This window comes from Plectropomus leopardus, chromosome 5, assembly GCF_026936395.1.
Source record: "Plectropomus leopardus strain MGB_pleo_1.0 chromosome 5, ASM2693639v1, whole genome shotgun sequence".
Lineage (NCBI taxonomy): Eukaryota > Metazoa > Chordata > Actinopteri > Perciformes > Serranidae > Plectropomus > Plectropomus leopardus.
In genome coordinates, this window is record NC_142180.1 from 30,874,844 (window position 1) to 30,892,292 (window position 17,449).

A 17,449-nucleotide genomic window follows, 5' to 3' on the forward strand; every position below is an offset into this window, starting at 1 on the left:
TTTGCAGCAGTTCTGTCAAACGCTGCTCACGCAGGCAGTGTGGCCCAAGTGTCAGTGGCAGGGCAATACTGCCATGTCTTTATTAAAACAGTGTTTGTTTTTTTAATAGACCAGAATCAAAATTGTATCAAGTGTGGCTACCCATCACGTGTCATTTTGATGCACTTTATACTCATGGTTGTTCTGTCCTCCTGCAGAGCCAGTTCCACGTCTCCTAGCAGCCAGTCTAGTAAAATCAACAGCATGCTGTACCAGAAGCAGTTTCAACCCAGCTCTGCCGGCATGAGAATGACACAGCACTTCCCCGGCCAGTTCAACCCACAGGTAGAGTCATAATAACAAAAAACCTGCTTTTTGATTGTGTTTATAAAAGGAACCAGCTGGTAACATTATAAGAAGCCTGTTAACTGTCCGTTTATTTTCTGTTTTTTTGCTCTTCATTTCAGATTCTGTCTCAGCCCAACATCGTCTCTCCTCTGGTTCGACCTCCTCACGCTAACTCGTTTGCAGGAGGTGTCCAGCGCTCTCCCATGGGCCCTCCAATGTCACCCAATGTGGGTGGTGGTCTCATGCCCCATCCCCGACCACAGCACCCACAGCACAGCCAGCACCCTCCCCGAGGACCTCCCGGCCCCTCGCTTGCACCCAGAGGCACACAGGCGGCTCTGAAGGCTGAACAGGACCTAAAGGTCTGGTTTCCCAATTTATCTGCTGATTCTTTGCAACTGTTTTAATACTCCTAAACACCTGGATCAACGTCAGATTTCTTGTGCTCCGTTCAGACGGCTTTCATAAGCATTTAAACCTCTGATAACTGAGAAAGTTTAATTTCTTTCTTTGGAAAACATGGGGGGAAGCATAATAAGCAACTTGGCAAGAAATGTCCCATAAATTGCAAAAAAAAAAAAAATGTAAAAGGTGACAAGGAAATAACCTGACAATTAGATGGAAGTAATTGTTTATTTCTTTATTGATTGATTGATTTTAAACTAGGGAAAAATGTTTATCGCCGGTGTGAGAGGGATGATACTGGTATCATGAGAAACCAGTAGACCTAAGAAATCCAGTGGTATCAACAATGCTAGTGTCACAGTAAGGGGACAAAATAATGCTCCAATGCCACAATTTTGGCAATGGAAAACGGCAAGGTCATTTCACAGGGGGTCCCTTGCCCTCTGACCTCAAGATCAGATTCAGAAATACTTTATTGATCCCAGGGGGTAATTGTGGTTCGATATTTGAATTCAAATAGGTTCTGTGCGTAAATCTCGCTTTTACAGACAGGCCCACTAAATGTTAGTCTCATGAAGTTTTTTGACGTTATTTGATTCCTAATCAACTCAGTCTGCTAAGAATTGATTCACCTTGTCAACATGGACTTTATAGCTGTATTTAAATGCAAAATAATGGAATTTAAAACACATGATTAAAAAAAATTGAGTAATTGTGATAAGCTGTAGAAATACTGTGATAAATCACAGTTTAAAAAATTACTGACAACCTTTCTTAAGGTAATTTTCTTTGTTTGTTTTTTACTTTTTTGGTGACATTTCTTGTGAAGTTGCTCTCTGCCTTTCCATGTTTTTGAAAGAAATAGAGCCAATGTGCTCAGATTTGAAAGGGTTAACTGGCCAGTCAGATAATGGATGTGTAGGCTGATTTGATTTTTGTTTTTCCCCCCTGCAGGCGAAGCAGCGGGCCGAGGTGCTCCAGTCCACTCATAAGTTCTTCTCAGAGCAGCAGCAGCAGCAACAGCAGCAACTCAAGGCCCCGCAAGTCAGCAAAGTGTCACGGCTCGATCAGGGGGGCAAACCCCCGCTCGACAGCTCCGCCTCGAACCACCAGGCGGTGGGCGACCGCCCAGATTCTGACAAACCCCCCATGTCCACGGCCAAGCCCATACGGACTGGCCCCATTAAACCGCAGGCCATCAAACCAGAAGAGGGCAAGTAAAGAGCCGGCGAACCTCTTCGGATGACAATATGAATGGACGGAAGAGAGGAAGAGAGAGAATCTAGCCCCATTCACTCGGTCACCACCTCATATCAGCCCTGGGGGACAGCGTGGGGGAGGAGGATGAGTCGATGCTAGTGGTTACTGAGAGTAGGCGCCGTCCTGCGTACACATAATCCTCTTCCTCTTCTTTCTTCCCCTGTCTTGTCCCACTGTAGGTGGCGGCGTTTGAGTTGGATTCTTCCATCATATTTAGAGTGCCGATAAAATGGCTGCACAAGTTGTTCCATAGAGATCTACTGAGACGGTAGATAAGAGGAGAGATGGAAAGAGAAAATTTGAAATGAGATTTGCTGCTGAGTTTGCCATTTTTATAGCTCTTGATTTATTTTTATTTTTATTTTCCCCCAAATAGGATCACGCATATTATAGGAGAAACCTTGTTTTGTTAACGAAAGATATGAATCAGTTTTGTTTTTGTAGTCGAAACAATCTTGTTAAGGAGACGTCATTTAGTGAAGCACACTTTTTTTTGTTGCCCAATCTCCCATCATAACTAATCCAGAGATTTTGTGCACGTGGAATTGCACCTCATTACGCTCACTCAACGGTTTCATCCACCGCACAGAGACATGAAATCAGAAAATCTCGTCATTTTTTGTTTGTTTTTTTTTTTTGTTTTTACCAGAACGGAAATGTGAAAATTACAGCAGTTGATTGAAATTAATGATTGATTTATTGATTTGTGAGCCTTTGCTCCTGCCTTCTGCTCTCATCTCCTTGCCTCAGAATTACTGGTGTGTTGGGGTGCGCGCGTGTGTGCGTGTGTGTGTGTTTGTGTGTGTGTGTTGGGTGTGTGTTTGTGGTATAAACAGGGGGAAAGCTCGTAGCTGGACTCTTCTTGTATATTTAGCCAAAGGTTAAAGCAGCGCAGAGATGATGTCACAGCCTTTTTATTAGGATTGCTGTTGCTGTGGCAGCAGAGTTTTGATTTGACTCACACGGATGATGTATGATCACTACATACAGCTGTTCCAGTTTAGGAGCTACTGTCACACACCCTTTCACTGCTTTCTCGCCCATCCTTGCTGTCACACAAACACACACCTACACACACTTCACTGTAAAGCACCCAGACCTGCTGCTATTGACTGATTTCAGTGCCCTTAGCTAGAGAATAGCAGGATAGGGCTATTTAGAGGAGTAGAAACGGTGAGGAGTTGATTGTTGAATAACACTTTTGAGTGTGTGTATGTCAACCCTCACGACGAGGGGGAACAAGAACAGGACGGAGAACAAGGAAACATGATATGAGAAGCCTCAAGTTCAGAAGCGTTCGGGCAGAAGGACACTTATTGTTTTGTTGTCTTTACTGATGAGAGCAATCAGTGCTGTTTTCTGTCTCTGCCTCACCTCCGCTGGCTGTCCCACCCACAATGCTTTCATCTCGGGGTTGTGGCGACAAGGGTCCTTCAGAAATGTACAGTAGTATGCACCCTGAGGTGGGGAGGGCGTCCTCTTCACCTCTACCCTAGTCGGGGGAAGAGTCCTTCCTTTGGAGGATGGATGAGGGAGGGAGGGTAATGATTTTTTTTTCTTTTTTGTTTTTTTTTTTGTTGAACTTGTACAGGGGTTTCATCGCTGTATTAAAATATGTACGGTCTTATTTACATTCTCTTGGTTTGGTTACAGAAACTAATAAAATAATATACTGTTGAGATGTTTTTCAGTGATGCCTGGTTTGTACTTGAAGCCATAGTTCACAATTTTTCCCTTTTTTATTTTATGTTGCATGAGAATCAAATTTGGTGTGGAATATATCTTACCACTAGGTGGCACTGCATCACCTACCATTTTTAAATCAAGTAATATAATAATTGGGCACTTTTATGGCAACAAATTTATGATTAATTAATTGTTTAACCCCTGTGCATCCTTAAAAAAATTACTCTGGTGTCATTCTAGGACAAAAAATGCCAGAAAATATTATTATTCACATTTGCTGACTTACATCTTTTAATCAATTTCCATCCTTATAACTATAAAAAAATCATTAAATTTCAGAATTTTTACCCATAAAATTCCAGTTTGTTTATATAGCGCCACTGTTGTTTGCTATGGGAAAAAAAATACTCCTTATACTAAATGAGAAGTGGAATTTTCATCTTTATACAGTCTTGGACATGTCAATAATTACCAAAAAATTTATTTTAAAGCACTTTTAATTTTTGTGTGGTGCCATATTTAAAAAAAAAAAACTCCCTCTTGATACCCTTGACGATAAAAATGTCTGCATGAAATAACTGCCATAAAAACTTGATACATTAATCTTACTTTCTCTATCACTGACTTTAATCTTTTAGCCACCGCCGTTCCCAATCACAACTAGATTATATATATATATATATATATATATATATATATATATATATATATATATATATATATATATATATATATATTATGGTATATATGTACTATTTTTTAAATTAAAAATAAATAAAAAACTTAGCAGTATCAGATTTGGAGAGAAAGGCATTTAGTGTACATTAGACAACAGCTAGTCCTTACTAAGCAATTCCATTGGATTGAAGGCACGGTGCTGGGACTTTTCACTGCGGGTATCACTCCGCCTCACAGGTGTTTGAAACGTTAATTATGTTAACCTCTAGCTAGCCAACGGTCGTTGTAACAAACTTTGGAACATATTTCCATAAATGACAGTTGAGTAAAGTATTAGATAGTCGTCAGAAAAGGACGAAATGAGGGAAAGAAGCCTGGATATTTCACTGCAAACTTCAGGTATGCTCATGTGACCTCCAAATGCGTTGCAATTTAACGTACTGGTTAAACTGTTCATTACATGTATGCCACAAAAAACGACTGCAAACAGACTTACTTTATCAGTCCCAGAATAAAAAGAGACATAGATATACAATATTCAAACTAGCTGGTCTTTGGTAACATGTAAACCCACACATACTATAAAACTTCAATTAATACCCCGCGCTGTTATTTGCTTAAATCACTGAATTCAACTGACTTATATTTGGGACAGGCGTCTCTTTGGGACGCGCTTTTAATTCCTTTCACATAAAGCTGTTGGGCAGCAGAGATGGAAATCCAATAAAATTGTTTATTTTCAGACCTGGGCAAATTTACTTTATTTTATTACAAAACATAGGAAGAAGGCAATGAGCACCAAAAGAAGAAATGACTTAGAGGTTAGCAAGAGATCTGTGAAAAGTACAAGAAAATTACCTGAGAATTAGCCAAAAAAAAAAAAGAAGAAGCAAGAAATGACCTAAAAATGCTTAAAATTATAAGAATATAGATATAGAATTATGATAATTATAACTATAGTTCACTGGATGTCACAATTTGCTTCTAAGGGCTTTACAGCATACAGCATCCCTCTGCCTTTAGACCCTCACATGGACAAAAAAATTCCCCTAAACAAACCCAATAACGTGGCCAAAAGTGGTAGAAACCTCCTCTTTGGTGCTCCTGGTTTCAGTAAAATTAACTGAATGACTGAACTGTAGAGACTCTTACCAAGCTAACATTGTGAGTATTATGTTCATAATGACAGAAATTTAAACATTTATACATAATACATTGTTGAATATGATATTTTAACCATAAATAAATGTAAAAGCAGCTCAAAACCCCTTCTATTAAGTAGTCCAAATACTTGTCTGGAGTATATACAGGGTTCCCATAGTCATGAGATTCCTGGAAAAGTTCTGAAATTATAAAAACTGTTTTTCAGGCCTGGGAATGGAAGTAACAGAATGTTTTGAGTATGAATTATTTTGGCTAGAAATCCTAAAATATGTCGAACATTATGTGAAATATTTATTTGTATGACTAATTTAAAATGAAGTGCTGTCACTAGTATCAAGTGATACTGTGCCTCGAAACATGACGACACATAAAAGAAAAATGTAAAAAAGCTTTTCTTTTAGTGGGTTATCTAAGAATTTCACATTGAGATTAAAGATTAAATCAAATATGCACATTTGTTCGGATCACTCACCAGGCATCATGTCCAAGCACTTAAAGTTTGCTTGACCGAAAATGCCTGAGAAGTGTGGCCCATGAATTTTATACTATTTTAAAAAGTAAATTCATTGGGTAAAATGTATGGGAACCCTCTATAAGCATAATAACCACATAAACAGCTTTAATTTAGTAATAAGTTTATTTAATGATTTTTGAACATTGTCATTGTGTTGACTACAGTGTACAAGTACATGCAACTTTCAATACATGCTGAGTGAGAGAGCAGTTTATTTGATATAAGATGTTAACTGGTGAAACACTGCAAGGCTTTTAGTACCACAGGAGTTTGTTTGTAAATTGTATGCATTGATTATCCCACTTAGCTTGTAAAATGTATTCATCTTTCAGTCCTCAAATATATATATATATAGCTTATCAAGAAAACAACAAAATTATACATCTGAGTTAAAGGCGGTACAAAAATAATTCCTCTAAAAACATGCGTGTGGGCCGTGCCACAGCAGAAGCCCTCCCACTGAAGAAAATAAAAAGCACACCTGCAGGGGACACTGTTCCTGAAACGTCTTCACTTTGGAGTTTGGTAGTTAGGTTTTTCTACACGTTGTTGTCTTTGTAACTACTACTACCACACACTTTATGCTCTAATGCTTCGAGTCTTTGGGGCAGGAACAGGTGAGCACTTGGTGCTTTTCAACAGTCACTCATGGCGGCCTCAGTTGGCCTGCTGGCGCCCCAGCCTGATGTCATAGGACACCATGTGGAAGTTGTCCCAGGCGAACAGCTTCCTCTGAGCCAGATTATAATCGATCATGCTGTTGTAGCGATATTTGTTCCTGAAGGGGATGGCGATGGGCTTCCCCTGGCTGGTTTCGGTGTCGTACACGTAGTTGATAATGGTATCGGGCGCCGTGTAGCTGGCCACGGTGTACAGCTTGCCACAGATGATGAAGGAGTTGGCAACAGAGTTCTTCCTGATGTTGGTCTCCCAGCTCCTCTTCACCTCCAGACTGTGTGGGTCCAGCTGTGAGATCACGATGGCGCCTTTGGCTTTACTGGTGGAGTAGACGGCCCAGAGCCCGTTCTCATCCACAGACAGGTCGATGTCCGTGTAGCCGCCCCAGGAGTAGGGGTACTGGCCGTGGAAGCCGGCGTGGGGGAGGTCACGGCGGGCTGCGGTGGTCTCAGAAGCAAGATCGAAGCGGATAATGGAGCGGCTGCGACGCCTCTGGTAATACAGAGAGCCTCGGTACAGAGTGGCGCCGGTGCTCTCCACCAGCTCTGGCAGCACCAGGACCTGTGATGGAAAAAACATCAGACAGTAACCAGGAATGACCAAAGGTTTTTTGGCTTTGTCCCATGACCAAACATCCATGCAACACCGACCTTGGATGGGAAGCCTTTAGAGAGTTGTTCCATGTCGTCATACCCAAACAGCTGTCTGACGTCAGAGCCTATGGTGTCAATGCGCCAGACCATGTTGGGTCCATACGGAGAGACGGCCTCGGGGTCCTGCATCCAAACACCATATTTACCTGCAATGTTGTCCGCCTTTCTGTGAGTGACCGGCTCAGCGACTGAAACCAGCTCCCCACAACCTGCGAGCAAGAAGAAGAGGACACATCAGAACAAGATTTTGCAGTAACTGTGACCATGTACACGCATGCATGTCCTCATTGACATGCCCCCTTTTGACAAAGCACTGTGAGCAAAGCAGAGAATATTTTGCTAATTTGAGCAGACAAACTGTGTAAGTTCAGAAAGAAAGAAAACTAAAGATCAAGGCAGCAGCAGACTAACAACTCTTGTGTTCAGCAAGGTAAAATTACTGTCTTTGTCAATGGAGTGTTTTTCCTGTGACTTCAATTCATCAAGACTTTTTCTTGATTTTTTGATTCCTCCTTCACCGTGGAGGCATGCAAGAAAGATTCGACTCAATGTAGGGTGAGTAATGAGTATTTGAAGGTTTTTTTTTGAGGTGACCTCAGGACACAAGTTACACGGTCAGTTATGCACATCAAAGGGGATCTACATATCGGGGGATGATGGAGGTAATGTGAGAGCTGGTCAGGGGTGAGATGAGGTCATCATCTCTCATCATGGAGGCAGACAGCAGGTCTAGAGATGCTGCCTGACATCTCTGTTAGCCTCAACTTTGTCTGAATCGCCGCCATCAGAGCAGCAACTGGGCTACAACTCATCCCGGGCAGGAACTCTCCGCTGCTTGTCTTACTGGGAAAACGATAAGGCAGGCTGTATATTTACCACTTCCTAAAATACACCGTTGCTCTCAGGTCGGGGACGTAGCACCGGATTAAGGATAGATAGGAATATATGTCTTATAAATACACCCATGAGCATGTAGCTTCCCCGTGGCGTGGCCTCACCAGAGATAATATGACTTCACGTGTTGTCTGCACATGTGTTTTCATGATCTCCCAAACAATTGAACCTGCAGAGAGACATTCAGTAGCATGTGCTGCTATGTGGTTAAGAGGGACGGGTTAATGGTGTGTGACATCCTTGTTAGGGGTGCTTTTCCCTTTATATTTACGAGACAACTGTGAAACTCGGGCTGGCCCTCATACCTGCGGATTGGCATGACTGTGGTATTCTCGCCCCAAATGCTGCAGTATTAATAGCAGTATTTGCTTTGAGGCTGTCAGCAGGGGGGCCGAGTGTCATGTTTGCCAGGTCAGATAGACAGAAAGGGAGGAGGAGGAGGAGAAGGGGTTAGTGAGAGAAGTATTAGCTGTCAGGGGATGATTTTAAAGGACTATACTGGTGGGTTCGTAAAGTTAAAGAATTTGTTCTTGACATTTTCGCTGACCGGGTGCGATGCAGTTGATTCTGTTTTCCTGACCGTTACAGGCGGCCTGTGGGCCTCCTTCATGACACTAATCGTAAACAGAAATTTGATCTTGAAGGTGCCATATGAAGTTTTCTAGTAAACGAGCAAAAGTTGTCCTTACATTTATCGTTTCTTGCCAAAATGTTCAGTATATTTCAGCCTGGACCCTAGTTTCCTGTGTTTTTTTTTCGTCTAAGTGACAAATAGTAACAACATAAATTTTGCCTGTAGCGAAACAGGCTGCTATGTTCCCACTGTCAATTTACATCCATAGAAAGTGCATGTTTATGCCACTGACAGGCTCAGATTATTATTCAGAGCGTTTGGCAATTCACGGTAAGAATCCCTCTACAGATTAATGTCTTTGTTAAAAACACCTCCGAAATCTTTATGGCCACACCATCAGAATCCATTTAAATAAATATGTGGCAGCATATTTTCATATCTCGCTGGTCTAATTGAAGGTTTTTGTGACTGTTGGAACTGTCTAAGATGGACTAAGATGTTGTTTCTGAGTTTTCTGTTGTCACTGTCGACTTTGAATGAAGTGTATTTTAACGATGACAAATCTGATGGGTTTGACAGTGCCGATTTTGATGCTGTTTCTGGTTAAACAACAAGGATCTTACTTTTTTTAATACAAATGTTTATCCTCTCATTAATGTTGTCACATGTGCAGAATTATAATCTGAGCCCTTCAAAAACAGAACTTTTAGTGGACGTAAATTGAAGGTGCAAACATGCCCTGAGTGGTTACATTGAAGTCAGTTGCTGGCTGCAGACCTTTAGTTCACACTGAACCAATTTTAACAATTATTTCCATTTGTCACTTGGACTTGGACACTGGTATTATCGTGGACGATATGAAATGGCACACCCCTTATCTGCAGTGTGCAAAACAAAAATATAACTAAATCTTTGAGAAAAACTAATTCAGACTTGATGTTCACTATAACAGCTTTAACAAGCTTTAACAAGTCTGCAACTAGATATTTATAATACTTCAAACTGTAAAGAGACCTGTGTTGTCCTCAGATGCATCAGGAGCGGGCACCTCTGTCACCTCAGCCCTCAGCTCCTGGAAGCCTGGAGATCCGTACTGCCACGCTGAGTCTGACAGGAAGAGATGGAGACATGGATTTAATCGAATAGGAAACTACAAGGTGGAGGTGATTCTGCTGAAAACGCGTCCCACCTCTCAAACTGCTGCTGTCTCCCTGCCTGTTGGGCCTGGTCATGAGGTGAGATATGGGATTGGAACCTAAACACACACATACACACACTTTAAGTGATTTCAGTTGCACATTTAATATGCAACATACAATAGATAAGGAAGTGTTTGTGTACCCAAACGTGGCTATGGCACTACTGACAGCAGGGAATGTGACAGCATGACACAAACACCCCTGAATGGATTCCCAGCTGCTCCGGAGTCAGGCAGTCGGTAGATTGTGCGACCATAACACACACACACTCAACACTGATCCGACCCCAGCACTGTCAACTTTATGTCCTCAAAAATTCAAACCAGTCACTTGGCCTTTCCTCCCCTGTATAACTGTCAGGTATCGGCCTTCTTCTCTTCTGCTTTATTTATTCCTCCTCTTGTTTCTCCCCATTTACCCCCGACCCTGTCCTTATTTTGACTCCTTCAGGAAACCATTACCGCCAAAAATAAGCCGTGTCAAACAATGTCTGTAAACTGTGTACTCCTTATAGGCTTGGAAATACAAACACAGTGATGTTTAAGAAAGAAAAATGAGCCTTTCAAATGCATCTTTTGTGAAAATATACAGTATATGAAGAGTGTGTTTGTGTGTCCAGGGGTGTTTGTAGGTATGTGAACACGTGCGTGCTGTGTTCTTGCACGTGCAGTTGTCCGGTGATTTCAGGCGCATAATGAGCTCTAATGATGCAGAGAAGATTAAGCGCCAGCATCTGGAAGCTGATGTTGATTCTCAGTGATGATGAAGAGGAGAGGGGAGTTGGTAATGCGGCAGCTGACGAACACCAGCAACATGGGAAAGTTGCTTAAGGTATTTAGAAGTTTGCGAAGGAAAAGGTCAGCGGTATTTTGAGGGTTACAGGAGGGTTTGCTGTGAAGCTGTTCCCAAAGGAGGCAGCCATTCATCATCATCACACGTAAACAGCCACATTCTCTTACTGTCTTTTCCCCTCGGTGTGTGTGAGTGTGTGCCATATGTGCCCTCACATCCTGCCTCTTTGTTTGGGATGTCACCGAGCAGAATACCATAAACCTCGCAGACCAGGCGGGGCTTAATCTCCCAGAGGAGGCTCAGCGGCCCTAATCAACCCCTGCGTATACAGTTCAGCAAAGCTGGTGGATCTTATTTGGGGGCAGTGGAGTCCTACATCAAGTTCATCTCAGGTTTTTCCATAACATTGTTGCCATGAAACACTTTTTTACATCTTGGCAGTTATTTTTTTCTCTGTATTCATAATTCACGGTGAAGTTTATGATTAACAGAGGAAAGAAACATTTTAATTTTTCTAAAAATTGGTCACAATCTGCCCATCTAGTCCCTCTGTGCACTGAATGATATGCACGTTGATTGAAACAGAGGAGCTCATTAAACCTAATTTTGACTGCAGTTCCTGCTGGCTGCACATTCAGGGAAAGAAAAAAGCTGAAAGATGTGTTGAAATCAACTACTCATCTAAACCGGATAAACTGCATATGCATGCTCTTCACTGACTATGATGTGAAAACAAACTGTGTTTAGTATTTTTTAATAAGTTCTCTCTGATCACAGGCTAGCAGAGGCATGGACTAGAGTCACATGACTTGGACTTTAGTCAGACGCAAATTTGATGACTTTAGACTTGACTTAACAATATCAAAAACTTTAACTTGGACTTCAACACCAATGACTTGTGACCTCACTTTGACTTGATAACTTCCCACAAACCCAAACATAAAAAGTAGCTTGAGTCATTTAAAAAGTGTGCCAGACATTAATTAATTTATGATTAAATTCTGATTAATTTCCTGAATCAAATTGAGTTAACACTATAAATTCCCAGAGAGCTGACTTTTTTTGCAGAAACTCCACTTAATTGCAGGAGAGAATAATGCTATGTGACTGAGCACCAGTTGTTTGCATACAGAAACTATGCGTTGGTCAATAAAAAACCAAATAAACAAACAACACAATAATACAAAACATATACAGGTCGAAAATTGCCAAGATGTAACAACTTCCAACTTAAACTACTGACCATTTGCTAAGTCCCACCTTTCAAACGCAGACTGGGTAATCATAGCATTGGCCAGCTCCGATAGCTTGACGGACCATCACAAATTGGTGGGACACCCTTAAGACTCAATTGAGAATGCCCAAAAAAACGTAAGACTAATATTAACAAGCTAGCGGGCTAAGGCTTAATGTTAGCTCATTAAGATTTTAACAAACTTGCTTAAAAAGTTTGAAAAAGCATTCAGGATTTTTACCTTGTTGCGAAAATGGCTTTGCATTAGGTGAAAAGTGCGTTCCGACTTGTTGAGGACTCCAAGCTTTCAAGTTTAGGACATGGGGCTTATCTGTATTGACTTGGGACTTAAAAGCAAAGATTTTAGACTTACTCACAAATTGCAAAACACTGACTTGGTCCCACCTCTGCGCGCCAGATCATCATTTTAAAAATAATGTTGCCACTTTAGGCATAAAAGCTTGCTGGCTTTCAAAGCCACATTTTTAAAGTCATAAAGTAACATTAGAATCAGCTCATATATTTTGAGAGGCAAAAGTTATTGAAGTACATAACCCCTGCTGTAGTTGTAAACCTATAAAATATGTTAAAGTTACAAACTTTGCAAAAACGCTTTAATCCCCACTCTCTCGTACTGCATGTGGTCCTCTCACTGTAATCTATTCCACATCTGCCTCTTACTCTGAGGTCCCTCTCTGTGTGTATTTCAGCCTGCAGGTGCAAACATGAGGAGCATAGCAGATAACCTGGAGCATGCAGGATATGAGTATATAGACTCTCCTGATGCACAGGGAGTTAGGATGTCTGGTGGACGGGGAGATGGCAAGGAAGGATTTACTGCTGCTGGCAACGTAGGATTTACGAGCAATACACTCTGCGCGCCAAGAGGGCAAACAGAGAGATGGCTTAACTGAGGAAGAAAGGGGGATGGTGGCCAACAGGAGCTGGTGGGTGAAAAGACGAGCACAGAGACTAATTAGACGGATGTTTGGCCACTGCAAACATACAGAATACCGGAGCTTAACCTTACTGGCTCCAAGATAACTCCCTGGCTCTTTGCAGTCCCTCTAACCCCTGGAAGTATAATGTTCTTGGCCCTAAGCCCTCTGCGCCCCACCCCTTCGTCCCCACCAGCCCTGACCCACCAGGCGTCATCAAAAGCCCCGAGATGAGACCCCGGCACGGAACTACCACTTCCAGAGCGTGCATCACATTTCAGCCCACCCCTCCCCTTCCCAAACAGGCTATTAGCGCCCTGCTCGTCATGCAGAGGGAAACACCAGTCATAAAGAAAGCAGGATCTGCTCATAAATACTGAGCTGACCCTCTCTGGCCTGCCACCATCACCCATAAATGCAGGCGTGGGGTTAGCAGAGAGCAGAAACCTGAGCCAACTAATGGGGCAACCAAAACATCAAAAACACAAAAATGTGCATGCCGTAGGTGTAGATTTCAGGGGGGATGCAGGGGGACGTCCCCCCTTAAAAACTTTACATACAATTACGCTATAAATTGATGCACAAATTGGTGAATAAAAACATTCATCAGATTGCAAGAAAATTAAAGTGTTTGATGCTTGAAATTTTCTGGCAGAGAACCCCAACCCCAAACCTTTGTTTCATTCATGTGTCCTTTTTTTGTTGTGAATTATACATCCATACAAAGATAGCATTAATGCATCATCCTCTCTCTGCTTCAATTAACCCATTATCTTTCAGTCAGAGTCACCAGATACATTTCATCAGAGTGACAACCTGTCTGCAGAAAACTATCAAATAGGGATGATAACAATGAATCAATGATCAATTAATGTTTTTTTTTTAAATAATTGGTTTATTGATTTTTAATTTTACATATAATCAATTAAGGAAAGTGCTCATGATTTGCAACCCTACTATCTTGTTGTGCATCTTAATTGTAGGACGAATAAAGGAGATTGGAATATAAAATAAAAACATGCAATTATATCTAAGCAGAGAATGCATAACAATTTAATATTTAGTTGTAAAAATATGTTTCTATTTATAAGTGCCATTAAGCTTTAGACATATTTTAAATAGCTCATAGAGAGTGTGATGATTGAAAAATGTATCTCTTACCCCCAGCAGGTCTCGTCAGGCCACTGTCCTGCAGAGGGGAGCTTGGTGGCACCACGGGGGTCTGTGGAGGACATGGTCTGTTCCTCAGCCTCTCTGTCTCCCTCCTCATCTCTTCCATCCTGCGCTGAAGCCCCCCCAGCTCCTTCTCCAGACGCTCCTTCTCCCCCTGCAGCAGGTTCCTCTCACCCGTGACTCTGGTCAGCGCCTCCTGAAGCCCAGACTGAGCTCTGGCTGCAGCTCCTTGGGGACTCCCAGTTTCCCCTCCAGTCAGCCGGGACACCAGCACCTCCAGCAGGTTGAGTCTAGCCTTCAGGCCCTCCACCTCGGGGCCCCCGGTCTGCGGGCAGCTGGCCTCGACGGGGCTGGGCACAGTGAAGGTGTACTGGCATCGTCCACTTCGGTCGTTTCCTCTCCACAGAGCAGCCCGGTCCTGTGCGTCACCTCGCAGCAGGAGACCACACATGCACAGCGAGAGGAGGAGGAACATGCTGGAGACGGTGCTTCCACACAGACAGGTAAGAAGTTGAAATTCTCTCTGAAAATCACTCTCTCCTCAGTGTTCTTTTATTGGTCAGCTCTCAACTGGATTCTCCTTCAATCTACTGTATCCCAATTTCCTGGTGATGACTTTCTGTCTTGTTTGCTCCACTTTTCTGTCAGGTATCTCTTCTTCTTGTGTCCTCTCCTCTCTTGTTCTCGGGCTCTTCTCAGTGGACAGGTCTGCAACACTGAGCTCTCCCTAACTGCTCACAGATATTTATACAATCTGGAGGGGAAGGAAGAGAGGAGAGGTGAAAGGGAGGGAGGGGAGAGGGAGAAGAAAGGGGGGTCAGAGGCAAAGAGGGGAGGGAGGAAAGAAGAAAAGAGAAATGTGATGGGATGCTGGTTGTTTTGAGGACAAAAACAACCCCTTTTCACACAAGTTTGAGTGGCTGTTTCTGAAAAAGCATTTTTTTGGATTAAGATAAGATAAACTTTATTGTCTCAAAGGAAGTTTGTCTTGGGCAAAATTGCTGAGCGTAGCTGCAGAATACACAATTAAAAATAAATCAAGTCAAACAATATACACATCGACAGTATAGATAAAAGGAAGAATAGAATCGAAACGGAAAATGAGGAAAATTGCAGAAACCCTGTAAGAAATGTAAACACATCTTCAATTAAATTAAGGAGATGTAAACACATGTAAACTATAAAAACTCAAATTAAAGGGTCCATCATCAGAGTAATAATAATAATAAGAAATTTATTTATAGAGCACCTTTAAAAACAGTTGTGCTTTGACCGACAATGCAAAGGCAGGAACCCAGGGAGTAATAAAAAAACATCAACAAATATGCCAGACATAGAAAGGGCAAAAAGGCAAGAGCAAACTGCATATACAAAGTTTCAACAAGAATAAAGCAAATAAAAGGAATAAAAGTGATAAAAGGGGCAGATCTTGAAGTACTAAATGAATAAAGTTTTAGAAGAAATAAGAGTAAATGCAAAAAAAGACGATAAAAATAATATGAGATAATATAAGAAGACATGGCAGCTCTGTCTTTTAAATTTGTGTATTTCAGCATCTCTAGTGTCATTTATTCTTATCTTATCTCTAGAAACATCCCCTGATATGCATGATGCAGTGCCATGTGTCAAAAGGGATTCGGCTGAGGTTTGGCCCCAGCATGGCAGCATGGCTTGGAGAACTGGGCCTCGTCGGATACAGTTACCTCCTGAGGAGCCGGTGTCCTCTTTCGTATTGGTAGGAGGCCAGAACATGACGCAAGCAGCCAATAAGGGTTGTCATTACCAGGGGTCGAGGTTACTAGTCAATCGATGACTGGATACTTGATGCTGCCCCCAACACAGACTGGGTCCCTACAGATGAGTTTGCTGTGGACAGTCTGTACACATGGTGCAGACTCCACTCACATTTTTAAAATGTATATTTAATACAACATGAGTGAGCTGCCGCGGACCATTCCTCTCCGAGCTCACTTCCTGTCACTTGCTGCCGGGGTGCATTTGTTGCAGTCCCTCTCTCCTCTTCGTCTCTTTGCTTTAACACAATATCACAGCCATGCTGAACCGCTGCCCGCGAGGCTCGCTTCTACAGTCATGTGATACGGAGGGTGATCTCTTGTTTATTTTCAGAGAGGCAGGATGAAAAGATTTGGAAGTGAGACACTTACTTAGAGGTGCACGCAACGCGGCAGGTGTGCAGACTCTCACACCTTCCAATCACAATACTCGCCTCACAGGTCTCAGCTTACCTTAATATCCTGCCTCTTTGTTTGGGTTCCTAAAATCTGCCCTGGCTCCTTTCCTTCACTTTCTTTCAAAAAGCCCCACCATCTCTACAAAATAGGAGCAAAACACGCAGACTTTGGAGTGGTTTTGCATTTCTTTATGGTCTTTATGCATCTTTTTTTCTTTTTTTGTCTCAATGTGGTTGTTTTATGTCTTTTTGTAGTTATTTAGGTCCCATTTAGGTAATTTTGTGGCTCTTTTAGTCATTTTGTGTTGCTTTTGCTTGTCCTTGTTATTTTGTGTCTCTAGGTGGTCAGTTTATGTCTCTGTGGAAGTTTTGCACATTTTTGTAGTTATTTTGTGTCTTTTTGCAGTTTCTCATCATCTCTCTGTGGCCTTTATGTGTTGTTTTTGTAGTCATTTTGGTCTATTTAAGGCAATGTTGTGTCTTTATTGGTGTTTTATTCTCATCTTGCAGTTGTTTTATGTCTCTTTGTAGTCATTTTATGTCTGGTAGTTTTGCCCATTTTTTGTTATTTTGTGTGCCATTGTAGTTCTTTTATATGTCTCTGTGGTCTTCTGTGTCTTTTTGTGTGTCATGATGGCTATCATGACACACAAAGGCTATGTTTTGCCCATTTTCTAGTTATTTTGTGTCTCTGCAGTTCTTTTGCATCTCACTTTGGTCTTTTTGTGTCTCTTTATGTGTAGTGGTGGTTTTGTCTTTTGTAGAAGTTTGTGTCTCTGAGTTTATTTTGTATCTTTTTGTCTACTTGTAGCTGTTCAATGTATCTTTGTAGTCATTTTGTGCCTCCTTGATGTTCCTTTACATCTCTTTGTGGTCTTTTTGTATCTCTTCATGGTCAGTATGTGTTCATTTGATCGACATTTTGTAAGCGAAGGCCCCCTGACACTTGTGGCCCCTGGGTCTGTGCCTGGTTGGCCTTTTCAGTAATCCATCCATGTTTCTTGTGCATCCATCTCTGCTGACCTGTCAGGCCACCCTGAACCCTAAAACATCACCTGACCTAGATGCTTCACCCTAGAGAGGCTAGGG

At 41.9% G+C, this 17,449-nt stretch overlaps 2 protein-coding genes across 6 annotated transcripts in view; one reads left to right on the plus strand and one right to left on the minus strand.

The window, feature by feature from the left end:
- The window catches only part of prrc2c (proline-rich coiled-coil 2C), a 31,022-nt gene extending 27,351 nt beyond the window's left edge, over positions 1 to 3,671 (plus strand). For all 4 annotated transcript variants that reach the window (XM_088077942.1, XM_088077944.1, XM_088077943.1 and 1 more), the window contains exons 32-34: positions 198 to 324; positions 447 to 689; positions 1,687 to 3,671. In XM_088077942.1, coding sequence (XP_087934068.1) covers positions 198 to 324; positions 447 to 689; positions 1,687 to 1,953 — 637 coding nt within the window. In that variant the 3' untranslated portion in view covers positions 1,954 to 3,671. The remainder of the gene's footprint in view (positions 1 to 197; positions 325 to 446; positions 690 to 1,686) is intronic.
- Positions 3,672 to 6,138: 2,467 nt separating this feature from the next.
- myoc (myocilin) lies at positions 6,139 to 14,895 on the minus strand. Of its 2 annotated transcripts, XM_042483709.2 has the most exons (5): positions 14,158 to 14,895; positions 10,023 to 10,088; positions 9,848 to 9,940; positions 7,363 to 7,574; positions 6,139 to 7,273 (listed from the first exon to the last, which is right to left on the minus strand). In XM_042483709.2, exons 1-5 carry the CDS (start codon positions 14,642 to 14,644, stop codon positions 6,692 to 6,694), a joined length of 1,440 nt encoding a protein of 479 aa, XP_042339643.1. In that variant the 5' UTR covers positions 14,645 to 14,895; the 3' UTR covers positions 6,139 to 6,691. The 2 variants fall into 2 exon arrangements, with proteins under 2 accessions (XP_042339643.1, XP_042339644.1); XM_042483710.2 differs by lacking the exon at positions 10,023 to 10,088.
- Positions 14,896 to 17,449: the final 2,554 nt, after the last annotated feature.